The following is a 13156-nucleotide window of genomic DNA, read 5'->3' as shown; positions in this document are numbered from 1 at the left end:
AGAGCCGGACACGAAAACGCCTAAAAAACCAGCAGGTGGGAAAAAGCGGGGAACGTGTACCCCCGACCAAGGCAGTGGTGCAACCCTCGGGGTTTAGTTCTAGGGTACTGTTATTGAAAGACACTTCTTACAATGTGAGTGAACACTATCATATACCACCTGACGAGGGCATTAAACATTAATTCCGCTCGATAGAACAATAAACGAAACAGATAGTTATAATAACTCATTTATCCTAAAAAGACCATAAAATCCCACTACGAATAATAAAGCTGAACGCAATTCCTTACGATTGCTATCCATTTGAGTAACCAAGGAGCAAATGCAGAAAATCATATAAGGAGTAACAGGCTCTTTCTTCTTAATAGGTCTACTAAATAAGCGCTTACCAGACCCGACAATAATGCAAGAAGTAGCCGTGTCAACTGAATTACCTTGGGGAGGATGTGGTATAATATCATTTATCAATGACCCGTACGGCCCCGCGCGCGCTTTCCTTGCAAAACTATTGAGAAAATCCCCGTATGAGGGCCGTACGCGATGGCTTGAGGAGGGCCGGAAAAAGCCGTCCGGCCCTGCTAGGATCGCGTGCGGCCCTCATAAGGGGATTTTCTCATTAGTTTTCCAATGAAAGCGCGCGCGAGATGCGAACTAAAACAACTTTGTTGCAATTGCTATAAAAAACCCCGACTTTTCGGTCAAAATGAGCGACGTCAGTGAACATTCCGAATTGTGTTACCCGGAAAAAAAAGGGAAAAGCGCGGTGGTCATATGATAAAATGCTTATTGACTGAGTTAGATCGGGCCGGACGGGAAAATATTTGGCCCTCGGTCATGGCGCACGGACCTCGCTGCGCTCGGTCCGTAGGCCATGACCTTGGGCCAAATATTTTCCCGTGCGGCCCTCCCACTCAGTCAATAAGTACATAACACTGACTTTAAGGCAGAAAACACCGAAGAAAGAACAGCGTTGGAAATTTTTAGCATCATGGAGATACAAAAGGTATTCTGAAACCAGTAGACTCTCACATGGAAGAGAAAGCCAGCCTCATACGCCAGCGTGTTAAAGGGAGCGACCACTGTCCGGTTGTGTTACTACTTGCGCTGTCGAATAGCAGGAAAAGGGAAGGGTAATTTTTTAGCAAAGTATGTTCTCGTCTTTTTTCTTCAAGCGGATGGAACCCCGAGGGATGTCATGGTTATTGTTCTTTTTGTCGAAGCCTCACAGGTGAAATCGACTCAATGTCCGAATAATTTCTAATTTCGAAAGAGAAAAACTCTTCAAACATTTTGGTGTGGCTTGTCAGTTTACGCCGGCTGTCAGCGAAGAGTAAACAAAGGGTAAGCTGTGACTTGAGTCCATGGTTCACTTTGATAGTTTGACACTATTCGCCCGCTTTGCCTTGCCGTTCGATTCGTTTGGATCCTTACTTGAAATTACCAAAAAAAAAAAGCGCGAAAATTAGATGACCAGAGTTGTGAAGAGATAATGTTGTTAAATGAAATGCACTGTCGTTGTAGCTGTTGTTCAAGAAGCGAATAGTGTTATCCAAAGGAGAAACATGGAATATTTCATATCACTTGCTTTTTTCTATCCGCACATGGTTAGGTTCCGTTTGTGTGCGTGAAACCAAAAAGGAACCGATTTGTTTTGGCTTATACGGAAGAATTCTTTTCGACCGTACATAGTTTTGCACTGGCACCCCCAACAATCTCTGTCTTTTCTAGGGGGTAAATTCCTTTTAGGCAATTGATGATAACGGTCATTTTACACGGGGTGAATCGCTCTAATAAATAGTTAACTCTCACTATAGAAGACGCCTCCAGTATATTGTTTGAACAGATAAGGTGTATGTTGAGTACTACTTATAAATGTTAAATGTTTGAAATGCACACTTTTGCTGATTATTTTAAGGTAAAAAGCAGTTTTGAAACAACAAGGCTAAACTGGCAGAAATAAGACACGAATTTCGAAACAAACCTTTTTTTAGCAACCCAGTGCTACACATAGCGGTTTCCCTTGGCATGAAAATGGGATAGAGAGCAGTGATGAGATATAGTGGCCAGGGTTCAAATCCTCGGCTGGTTCTCCATCCCGCTCTGATGAGGTCTGCTTTCTTTCTTGTCCTCTCTCATCAAAAAACCAGCATGCAGCATATTCTACCAAGCTGCATGCTGCTAAATGTCCAGCGTTTCTTCATCCTGGTTATTAAACAGCAGTCATAGATTTTTTTCATCCTGGTCATTCAACAGTAGTCCTAGTCATTCTTGGGATCTTTTTATGTAAAAGTTAAACCACGTAAACTGTATGAGCAAGACATCAAAACTAACAAGAACGACGTAATCCTTGAAGTGAAGGTGAATGTTTATCTAGGTACTATTTTACGCATGTGATCATGAAAAAGTCGTCAAGACGTTTTTTTTTTCAGCTTAATACATGCAAATCGATAGGGTCCTGATAGTCACGGTTAATGAATTAATCATTTTAGCGTCAGTGTTCTCATTATGAAACTTCATTGAAGAATAAGAAATAGTTCATCGGACATAGCATTCAGTGGAATATCACGACAATAAAAGCAACTTGAGCATGCTTATCTTATTCCACACCTTCAACAAATGAGAGAACAAGGTTTTCAAACTCGTCTTCCTCTTGCCGATGATCGATTTCTATGTTTTGTGTTCGCCGAGAAAGGACAGTGACTCGTTTTTCAAGCTTTTCCAGTCTTTCTTCAGTACTCTGTACGATGCTCTGAGAATTTAAACAAAACGGTTCGGCATCCGCGCAACACATGTTGCCGAACGTTGACTCATCGCAGTATAACTTGAAAGCATCTCCTCTACGGTCTTTGGCCTCAAATATCGCAGTTAAACGTTCACCAATGAACCTCGCCATTTCCATCACCTCGGCATTTTCCTCCGCTTGAGTCCTAGCGTCAGTGTAGGATTCATTGAGAATGGAGATTAACATGTTGATTAGGACCAAAGACATGGTTATGTTGTATGCGAGAGCAAACGTCGGGCCAAGAATAGGTCTCTCCCGGCGCAAGTCATCTAATGGGACAGCTCTGCCTAATAGAAATTCAAACTGAGAAATGACTGCTTGCAGGTAGCTGGAATACTCAAGGACCACATTTCCAAAGAGCTGCTTTCCCGTTATGACAAAAGCATTGAAGAATATCAGAAAGAAAAGCACATAGGACAGTTGATAGCCCACAGATTGTCGAAAAGAAGAGAAAAGAAATATCACGTAAGGGTTAAATCGAATCAAGTTTAATAGTTTAACTGTCACCATGAAAACGGCAAAAGCGAGTGCGATGTTTTCCCAGTTTGCCCAGTCCAAGGCTTCATGGAAATGAAGTATTTCATATGGATTGGATCGAATGGCTTTGACGCTTTTCAAAACGCTCTTTGATCTTATGATGTAAAACACCACCGACAGTACGGAAGAGATGATCATTAAAAAATCGACCATATTCCAGAGTGATGTAAAAAACCCAATGCGCTGTTGGCAAAAACGGATCAACATCACGATCAAGTAATAAAGCACCATGGACATGAAAAGGAACTGGCAAATGAGATAGAAAATGACGGCTCCTGACTCTGTGCTGTACAATTCCAGTGTATCGACTCTCCTAGATGTATAAGCAGCACCTGTTGCTAGCAGCTCGTAGAAATAAGTTGCAATGCTGAGAAGATTTGTGTTGACATTGAACACGGCAAACTCCAGTATCACCGCTCTTGTCCTCCGGTCGATCCATCCTTGGCCAAGAGTTTCGTTTAATACACCACGCGCTGTAGTATCATCGTATCCCATGACAGCAACATAGCCACCACCTTCATATGAATTGAAAGTTCCTTTCATAGGGCTACTCTCAAGTTTTTCAGCTGTTTGGTAACGCCAGGGTTTTGGGCATAGTTTGAGAGCCTCCGGCCATGATGCATTGTGGACAAGTGGTTTCCATCCCGGAAGACTCAAAATTGTAGTGTCTTCGACTTCACTGGAATAATCATGAAAGCAGTCTTGGATTAAGCGAGTTAGAGCCTCACATGAACCTTAAAAGTACAATAAAAAGACGTTGTAGTACAATTAAATTTAAAAGCAATTGAAAGTTACAAATGGCTGGTTGGAAAGTAATAAAAAGCAAAGGCGGTTAATCGCGAACAAGTTTTACAATTGGGAATTGCAAGTGTCATTGGCAATTTTCACGTGTTCGTGTAAATAAGAGAATTTTTGCGGCCGTTCTTTCCTAAATTCGAGTTTTGTTTGTTAGTGTGTACGATAACAGACGTTTTGTGCCTTTGTTTTTTCTTGAGACATTGCCTATGCACAGGGCATTTATTCTGGTATTTTAGCACTATGGTTAGTTTGAGGAAGAAAAGCCAGATGCTTCCTTGTCACTTGGGTGTCAATCAGTAACCAAGGTGACCAGGTCGCTCCAACTTTATGGCACCACTTTATGAAGGTCAATCAAGTTCGTGAACAGAAATCTACGTGGTGTGGCCCATGGGCATCAGTTACTTTTAAGTTTTCTTTTCCGTGGTGGATCAAACACAGATGAAGCAATAGCCTAGCATGTGTCATTATTTAACACATGCCAATTTTTGTGTGTGGTTTCTCCACACTTTGTCAGCACCGGCGATATTTCTTTCTTTATTTATTTCTTTCTTTATTTATTTGTGTACGAGAACCAAGTGTTTGTCACGTGGTCTCTATTAGGAAGAGAGAGAACCCTGTGAATAAGTGTTTGTGTGTGGCGGCTATTACTCTTTTCGGCTGTCGTCATGTGGCTAATTTCGACTTGTTTTCTCGGTGCGATTAATTTACAAGGTAAGGAGAAGTCGTATAAACGAGGAAAAGTTGAGTGAAGTAATTGTAAACACTTTGAAATAAATTTGAGTTTTTGTTTCTCTCGCACAAAACGAGTTACAGTGCAACGCGCCATACCGTGGCCACCCAACAAACTTTCACATTTGACAACTACGTGTAAATACGTCAACACAACAACCCATGCAACGGTGTTCAACTTACAACTGTGTGAACTTTGCAAGGAGGCGTGACTGTCAATCAAATTCACACACCCTGATTGGCAGACAATTTGTAAAAAACTTTGTTAGGTGGCCACGGTAAGACGCGTCGCACTGTAAGTTTGAAAATATGTTACCTAGTTAGCTTTACAACTCTTCAACTTACAGTTATTGTGAGCTTTCACAGCGCAAAACTGACAATTTATGTTAAGATATTTCTGGATTTGTCGTAGTTCTTAGTTTTGGAGATTCGGAGGGAGTAGATTAGGTGTTAAGATCTAAATTTAAATCACGCGCTGCTGGGTGTTTAATTTAGTGCGTAAACACACTCCCTTTCTGTTTTCTGTGTCGCGCCACGCAGTCTGCAACTGTCGGAAAAATGTATACTTCATGATGATTTCATTACTTTCAAATCCCGTTGAACAATATCAACAACCGAAGTTTCACGGACACATATAACATAATGACAAAGTCCAGTATTATCCTGTAGATTTACGATTAGCAATTTGAGGTTCTCTCTTTTAACTACGATTGGTTGACACCTTGCGTGACGGCGCGGCCATTTTCTGTAGATTCGCAAGTTAAAAAAGGAATGCCTTCAAACTTATATCGAACAGATATAACATAATGACAAAGTCCAGTAATATCCTGTAGATTTACGATTAGCAATTTGAGGTTCCCTCTTTAACTACGGTTTGTTGACATGTTGCGTGACGGCGCCAGATTCGAAAGTTAAAAAATAGGTACGCAATGCGTACATGTGGTAAGCTATTAAAGTAGAAGACGAGGTGCTGGAAACAAGGCTGTTGAGCTATGCTTAATGGACCTTTTTGCAGATACGGCGGCCATTTTGATTTCTATTATTTCGAAAGACATTATGGGATGCTCAGGGGGTAAATTAAAATGTATTTGCCCCCTGGGCATCCCATAATAGCTATTTGAAACAATAGAAATCAAAATGGCCGCCGTATCTGCAAAACGGTCTATTAAAATCGCAAAATGTGAGAGCGATACTAGATGTGCAGACAAAGAAGTTCACCACAATTCTTAAAGTGCATTTGGGTCGTCTGAGATATGGTCTTTGGCAAGAGGATGAAAAACAGTCTAATACTTGTCTCTACGATTTTTGATTTTATTTTATTTACTTGTTTCTTGCTGATGTTGTTTCAAATCACCAACTGACCTTTTCAGCAATAGCAGCATCATCTTGGATTTCGCATTTGACACAATCCATGGGCTTGTTAGCCTGGATAGACCACAATGCATCAGGACTCAAGATGGTGTAGCTATCGTTAAAAGTTCAATTCACTGACTAATATATGTCAGTAACACATTGTTTTCCTGCATTTGATCAAAACACAGATTCATTACCTTGATTAAAGTCTGCACAAACTGTATGAGTAGGATCAACTAATTCGTTAAAATTGATAGAATCTTGATGTATGTTCCCATCACCCCTGGGCTAATATCTGCACTAACTGCTAGGCCCAGGGATCTCCTCGGCATTGTTTGACATTCTCTCAAGAACATTGCGTGAATATTAATATTGTAGCACACAATTTTAGTTAACCATACTGTCACTTCATTCTCACTTATATATCGCTGTATCAAGCATTTTAATGTTGGTAAATTGAATTCACTGAGGTAAAAATATGTCATGCATACCAATTCTGGTTCCATACTGTTCATTTGTCACACCAACTTTCAAGTTGCTGCTGTTTAATTTTCCTACTGCACAATACTAAATACAGTCAGGACTACAAAATTATCAATAAACTGCAATGCTAGCTTCAAAGGAAACGAAATGGCTTCTGACATAATTTTGAGAGTAATTAAAATAAAAACAGATTGAAGTACTAAACTATTTTATTTGACAGACTGTTTTGCAATGGCAAGTTCACAGCAAACAAAATTACGTTTGAGATAATTTTTCACTGTAATTGAATTTAGGTTTCATTGATTCTCTTCACCATCTCTTTAGCTTAATGCACGCTAAATAGATCGCTTCACCGATCAATAGTTCACGCCTATTGCTGTCTGTATGGAGTGCCAGAGATCAACTACAATGCACTGAACACCCTAAGAACTTTATAGTTCAAAATTTTACTCAGTAAAATTCAGAGTCGATTGAAATGTATTCAAGTTATTTAGGTGAAACAAAAACAATTGTAAACTGTTGTACTTCAATGATGCAAAGCGATTAAAACCAGTTCTTTATGTTACAACATCAGTGGCTTCCGGTGCCCCCACAAATTTTCAAGGGCTCTGCGCACATGTGAATCTAGTTTGTTCACGATACAGCATGACTCACGACTTTCTTAAAAGCTATCGAAACGACGTTACCAATGTTTACAACTTTATCAGCGGCTAGGTTAAGCTATCATGAAGGCAATAGCATCATCCAATTCAGTATAAAAAATCTCTATTCACTATTCAAATTTGACGAGACTGTGAAAAGTTTGAAGATTTTACTCAGAACTTTGTTAATTTCGTTAATTACAGCAGTTTTGGCTGATCCGCAACACGTGTGATGCTTTTTTATTCCAAGGTTATCTCTGGCTTCATTTGTCCATCTCCATCAAATTTGTAAGGAAGATTGAACTTTATGATAAACAAATTACTCCAACAAATCGGAAATGAAGATGTCAACAATACGAGTACAGCTCTCTATATGTACCTGACAGATGAAACACGTATCAATAACCAAAATTACGGGCTTTTTTATGATGTACACTTGACAATTCATAGCAAAACGAGCAAGTAGCGAATAACAGTAAAGACTATCGATAAAGGATTTTATAATAACTATTGTAGCCGCTGTTGCCGAGGCAGCCTCAAAGCACAATCTCGTTTGTAATACTCGCAAGAACATAAACATACCTTGTGCAATCGGGATACAGAACAGCCTTCGTGCCTCCACAAAATAAAGTTGCTTGTAACAAAATAATAATAACAAAAAACTGAAATCGCTTATCCTTCCTATCTTCTGATACAATAACCATGAGTTTGATAGCCTCGAAGTCGATGGATTTGATCGTAAGTAATCGTGATAAATCGCCTTTGTCCGATATATCTGTCGTCTTTTGACGGGTTTAATGTCAAGTGACTGGACATCGGGACAGGACATCCAGTTTGAGCTATAGCAATGTGGTAAGCCATTAAATGGCTTAAATGGCTTACCACAAAAACTAATGCCTTTAAACTTCCTGTCAAAAACGTTCACATTTACTGGTTATGTTTAAACAGAGGTAATCCTCTTTTTCCATTCCGAACGGAGCAGTGGAAATTTCTTTACCATTTGCTAAATTTCCTACTTTCCAGTCTCTCATCAGCCGAAATCAATTGCAAATGGTAAGCGTCATCTCTTTGAGCTGGTTTGCTGTTTTTGGAAAAACTGTAACAATTAAAATATTTACCGGTAATCCCAACCGGTTTATTCTGACAAATGGTAAGCACCCCTAATTTCCTCGAAACTAGAAGTACAAACATGTTCCGCCCCTAACCGTTTTCTCGTCTGCAGCTTGGGATTCTACGGAACCTTTACTCGACATTTATCATTATAACATGTCAAAATGTATTAAGTTAACTGTGATGCCAATCATCAATGTTTATTTGACTGACGTCCCACGCAAGTACGCATTGCGGACCTATTTCTTAACACTGGCTTTTCAGAAGGAAAACATGCCATGGTTTTCATGTAATACGATGGTAAACGTCAAACATATAAACTTAAGCGAGTAATGTGAGAAATACATGAAAAATATTGTGCATCAAATAGAAACTCGGAAAAATCCGAGCCCCAGATGGGATTTGAACCCACGACCCTCCGTTATCTAGTACACATGCTCTAACCACTGAGCTCCTGGAGGCTCTGGTGAGCAAGGGTGAAATGCGGGTATTGACCAGCACGACATCACGCAGTAACATAGTCAGATTTCAGATAACCACATATGACTCATAACTGCATCACGCAGTCACATTAAGGTATATCGGCCGTAACTGCATCACACAGTCACAGTAAGGCATATCAAAGATGCAACCAACTAACCACCTAAGCGAGTAATGTGAGAAGTACATGAACGATATTTTGCATCAAATGGAAAGTTGCAAAAATCTGAGCGCCAGATGGGCAGCTGGTGTTGTCCAATACACACGAACTGAGTCGGGTCGACTTTTTGGTGAAGACGACTCGTCAAGCGGAGGTTGGGTCGTGGTGTTTGCGGAAGTAAAGTAACACGAAGTTACTATTTGAAAGAAGGTTCGAGGAACTTTCTGAAAATGGCGACGGTTCGTGACGACCCGTCTAGTCCATGACGAGCCGTTATGTGAAAAGTCGACCCGATTTTTGGAAATGTCAGGTGGTGAAGGACTTACAAAAAAATCGTGTATTTGTGAAGACACTGGAGGCGGTGAGGCCGGCTGAAAATGTTGACGGGTCGTGACGACCCGTCTAGTTCGTGACGAGCCGTCATGTGAAAAGTCGACCCGACTTTTGGAAATGTCAGGTGGTGAGAGACCTAGAAAAAAAGGTGTATTCATAGCTTCACTTGATTTCATATCCGATTTCATATATTACACAATGGGAAGAAGAAGCATAAAAATCCTATTTGCCAGCAAATGTTTCCTTTATGCCGTCTTTTCCCCTATAATGTATAAGCACAAAACCAAATAATGCTACCTTGCCTTAGCTTAGTACTGCGCAAAAATGGAACCAATCAATAATTGGAGTAAATGGCTACAGGAAACGTCCCATAGCCCCATTTATTAAAAAGAATACTGTTCAATGGGGCCCCCAACGACAATATAGCTCAAAACCACTTAAACATAGCATTGTTAAACGTATTTTAGTATTTAAACGGTAGATATAGGCATATTTTTATCCCCTAAAAATTTTTCATCTGTTCGGATTTCCTAGGTCTAGTGATCTGAAAATTATAGGGATCCAAACTAACCTTTTCGAAAATTTCAACCAGAAAAAAGGCTCCCGAAAATTCTAGGTGAGCTTTTTAGGGTAAAAATCCGTTAAAAATGGGAAATTATACTATCTCTTTAGATGTTCCAAAATCCTAGGACAGGCAGGCACGCATGAAATTTTTACGCTCAGGCGAAAATCCTAGATCTCAAATCGTCTTCCGAACAGATATTTTCCGAAATTGACGTTGGGTGCCCCTGAAAGGTGAGGGCACTGAAAACGCCAAAGCATGTGACACCATTTTTGGGATGCTTTTAGGAAGCTTGCGGAGATTTTCGCTACACTTGGATGTTTTGAGGAAGCGTACGGCGATTTCGCTACGCTTTAAGAACGAAGCATTCAACATTTCGGAGCGATATTACAGTCAATCATTATCCCTGTTTCTGAACAGCATGTTGTCTGGGTATTAATTTCGCTACGAACGAACGAACCATTCAACATTTTATGATGCTTTTAGGTAGCTTGCTCCGATTTTTGCTACGCTTGGATGTTTGGAGGAAGTGTAAGGCGATTTCGCGACGCTTTAAGAACGAAGCATTAAACATTTCGGAGCGCTATTACAGTCACTCATTATTGCTGTTTCTGAACAGCATGTTGTTAGGGTATCAAGGACACATATTCGCAACATTTGTGAATGCTGTTCTGGTCGATGTTTATAATTTTCTACGCGTATATCGATAATTTAGTCGCTACTCTTTGAGAACGAAGCGTGCGACATTTTTGAGCAGCACAGCCTCCTTTGTTCATCGAAGTTTTTCGTTCTCTTACCACCTGACACTTCCATGGCTACGCTTTAAGAACGAATCATTCAACATTTCGGAGCGCTATTACAGTCAATTATTATTGCTGTTTCTGAACAGCATGTTGTCAGGGTATCAAGGACACATATTCGCAACATTTGTGAATGCTGTTCTGGTCGATGTTTATAATTTTCTACGCGTATATCGATAATTTAGTCGCTACTCTTTGAGAACGAAGCATGCGACATTTTTGAGCAGCACAGCCTCCTTTGTTCATCGAAGTTTTTCGTTCTCTCACCACCTGACACTTCCACGGCTACGCTTTAAGAACGAAGCATTCAACATTTCGGAGCGCTATTACAGTCAGTCATTATTTCTGTTTCTGAACAGCATATTGTCAGGGTATTAAGGACACATTCGCAACATTTGTGATTGCTGTTGTGGTCGATGTTTATAATTTTCTAGGCGTATATCGATATTTTAGTCACTATATCATGTTTTGAGGAAGTGTACGGCGATTTCGCGACGCTTTAAGAACGAATCATTCAACATTTCAGAGCGCTATTACAGTCAGTCATTATTTCTGTTTCTGAACAGCATATTGTCTGGGTATTAAGGACACATTCGCAACATTTGTGATTGCTGTTGTGGTCGATGTTTATAATTTTCTAGGCGTATATCGATATTTTAGTCACTATATCATGTTTTGAGGAAGTGTACGGCGATTTCGTGACGCTTTAAGAACGAATCATTCAACATTACAGAGCGCTATTACAGTCAGTCATTATTGCTATTTCTGAACAGTATGTTGTCAGGGTATCTAGGACACATATTCGCAACATTTGTGAATGCTGTTCTGGTCGATGTTTATAATTTTCTACGCGTATATCGATAATTTAGTCGCTACTCTTTGAGAACGAAGCATGCGACATTTTTGAGTAGCACAGCCTCCTTTGTTCATCGAAGTTTTTCGTTCTCTCACCACCTGACACTTCCAAAAGTCGGGTCGACTTTTCAAATGACGGGTCGTCACGACCTAATCGGATGGATTGTCACGATCCGTCGAGATATTTGAAGCTGCCTCAGGCAGTTCGACTTCCGGCAGTAAATCTTACTTCCATTTTAAACTTCACGACCCGACATCCGGTGAGTCGGGCCGTCAACAGCAATTGACGACCCGACTCAGTTCGTGTATATTGGACATGTGTGGAGTGTAAGTCCGTGGTAACAATAGGTCCGCAGCGCGTGCATAACTTACGAACATAAAAAAGTCTTTTGGAAGCGTGCTTGAGTTTCAACAAAATGAGCCCCAAAACCGATAGGAATTTGTGACGCTGATGAATAATAAAGCAGCTGCTATTCCCAAAATGATGGAATTACCTGGTGATAAATAACCTCGTCACTGATGGTAACTTTTTATATTCTCGGTTCAAAATTTAAGTTGTTTTCATGTCGCAAATTTTGTTGCTGATGGCAAAATATTTTATTCGCGATCGAAACTTCTGAAAACTTCCTTCTGTTCTTCCTAAAAGCTGTGTATCAATTTAAATTTACTTTTGCATCAACAATTGTTTTGCATAAAGCAGGCTAACAAAATCTGTACCTTCCTTAGTTCGCATTTTTGATTTTTAAAATAGAATTTTTTTTTTTGTTAAAATAGAATGTTTTGAGACGCCAATTCTTATATTTTGAGGTCACCCATCTAAATGCTAACCCACCACCGGAAAGGGATTAACTTCAGTGGACTTTTGTCTTAGAAAGCTGTCAGGCGCTCAGAGTGCATGCTTAAACTTTTTAAAAAAGAAGTTGTACGGGAACTTGAAAATGATCAACATGTCAGCCTCGAAGCCAATGTTTCTCGATTCCCTTTTATTTTCTGGGTTTAGTATTTTACTAGTAACCACATGTCTTCTCAGGGGGCTATTTACCTAAAACATCTATCATGGCACTATAATGATATATGGAACCAAAACAATATCATGTACTATGAGAGCTACATATTACGCAAAGATAACTTGAATCTCCTGAAAGACAAAACGCAGCTCAGTTGACAATTATACAGCGCTCGGTTACTGCCGCAACCACACATGCAATGCGTGTCTTTTTTTTTACTTTGACGAAGCTTTGACTCAATATCGCTACCAACAAGCTGCTAAATTTAGACATAGTTGCAGACAGTGCTTACTTTTTCTGATTCGTAACTGTCTCATCCATGGCATTCCGACAAGGATGGACATCTTATTCTGAACATACACGTCCTTTTCCTCCGGGATGCCATTGTACCAGGGTTGATTGTAAATGTTTGGAATAAACTCCTGTCTCATCCAAGCCAACAGTCTTTGGGTGTCAATAACCTGAAATATGGATTGCATTGCCGCCATTTGATTTCGTAAAACAGAGGAACGAAAGTTCCATAAGC

General features: G+C 40.0%; 1 protein-coding gene across 1 annotated transcript in view; it reads right to left on the bottom strand.

Annotated features, from left to right (window-relative positions):
* Window positions 1-2596: 2596 nt before the first annotated feature.
* LOC138053990 (polycystin-1-like protein 2) overlaps window positions 2597-13156 on the bottom strand; it is a 293920-nt gene continuing 283360 nt past the window's right edge. Inside the window, exons 27-28 of the mRNA XM_068900513.1 lie at window positions 12923-13091; window positions 2597-4053 (exon numbers count right to left, since the gene is read on the bottom strand). Of these exons, the coding sequence (XP_068756614.1) occupies window positions 2597-4053; window positions 12923-13091 (1626 nt within the window). The remainder of the gene's footprint in view (window positions 4054-12922; window positions 13092-13156) is intronic.

This window comes from Montipora capricornis, chromosome 6, assembly GCF_036669925.1.
Source record: "Montipora capricornis isolate CH-2021 chromosome 6, ASM3666992v2, whole genome shotgun sequence".
Classification (NCBI taxonomy): Eukaryota; Metazoa; Cnidaria; class Anthozoa; order Scleractinia; family Acroporidae; genus Montipora; species Montipora capricornis.
Note: the sequence above shows the minus strand (reverse complement) of the source record. Positions and strands in the feature narration are given on the sequence as shown.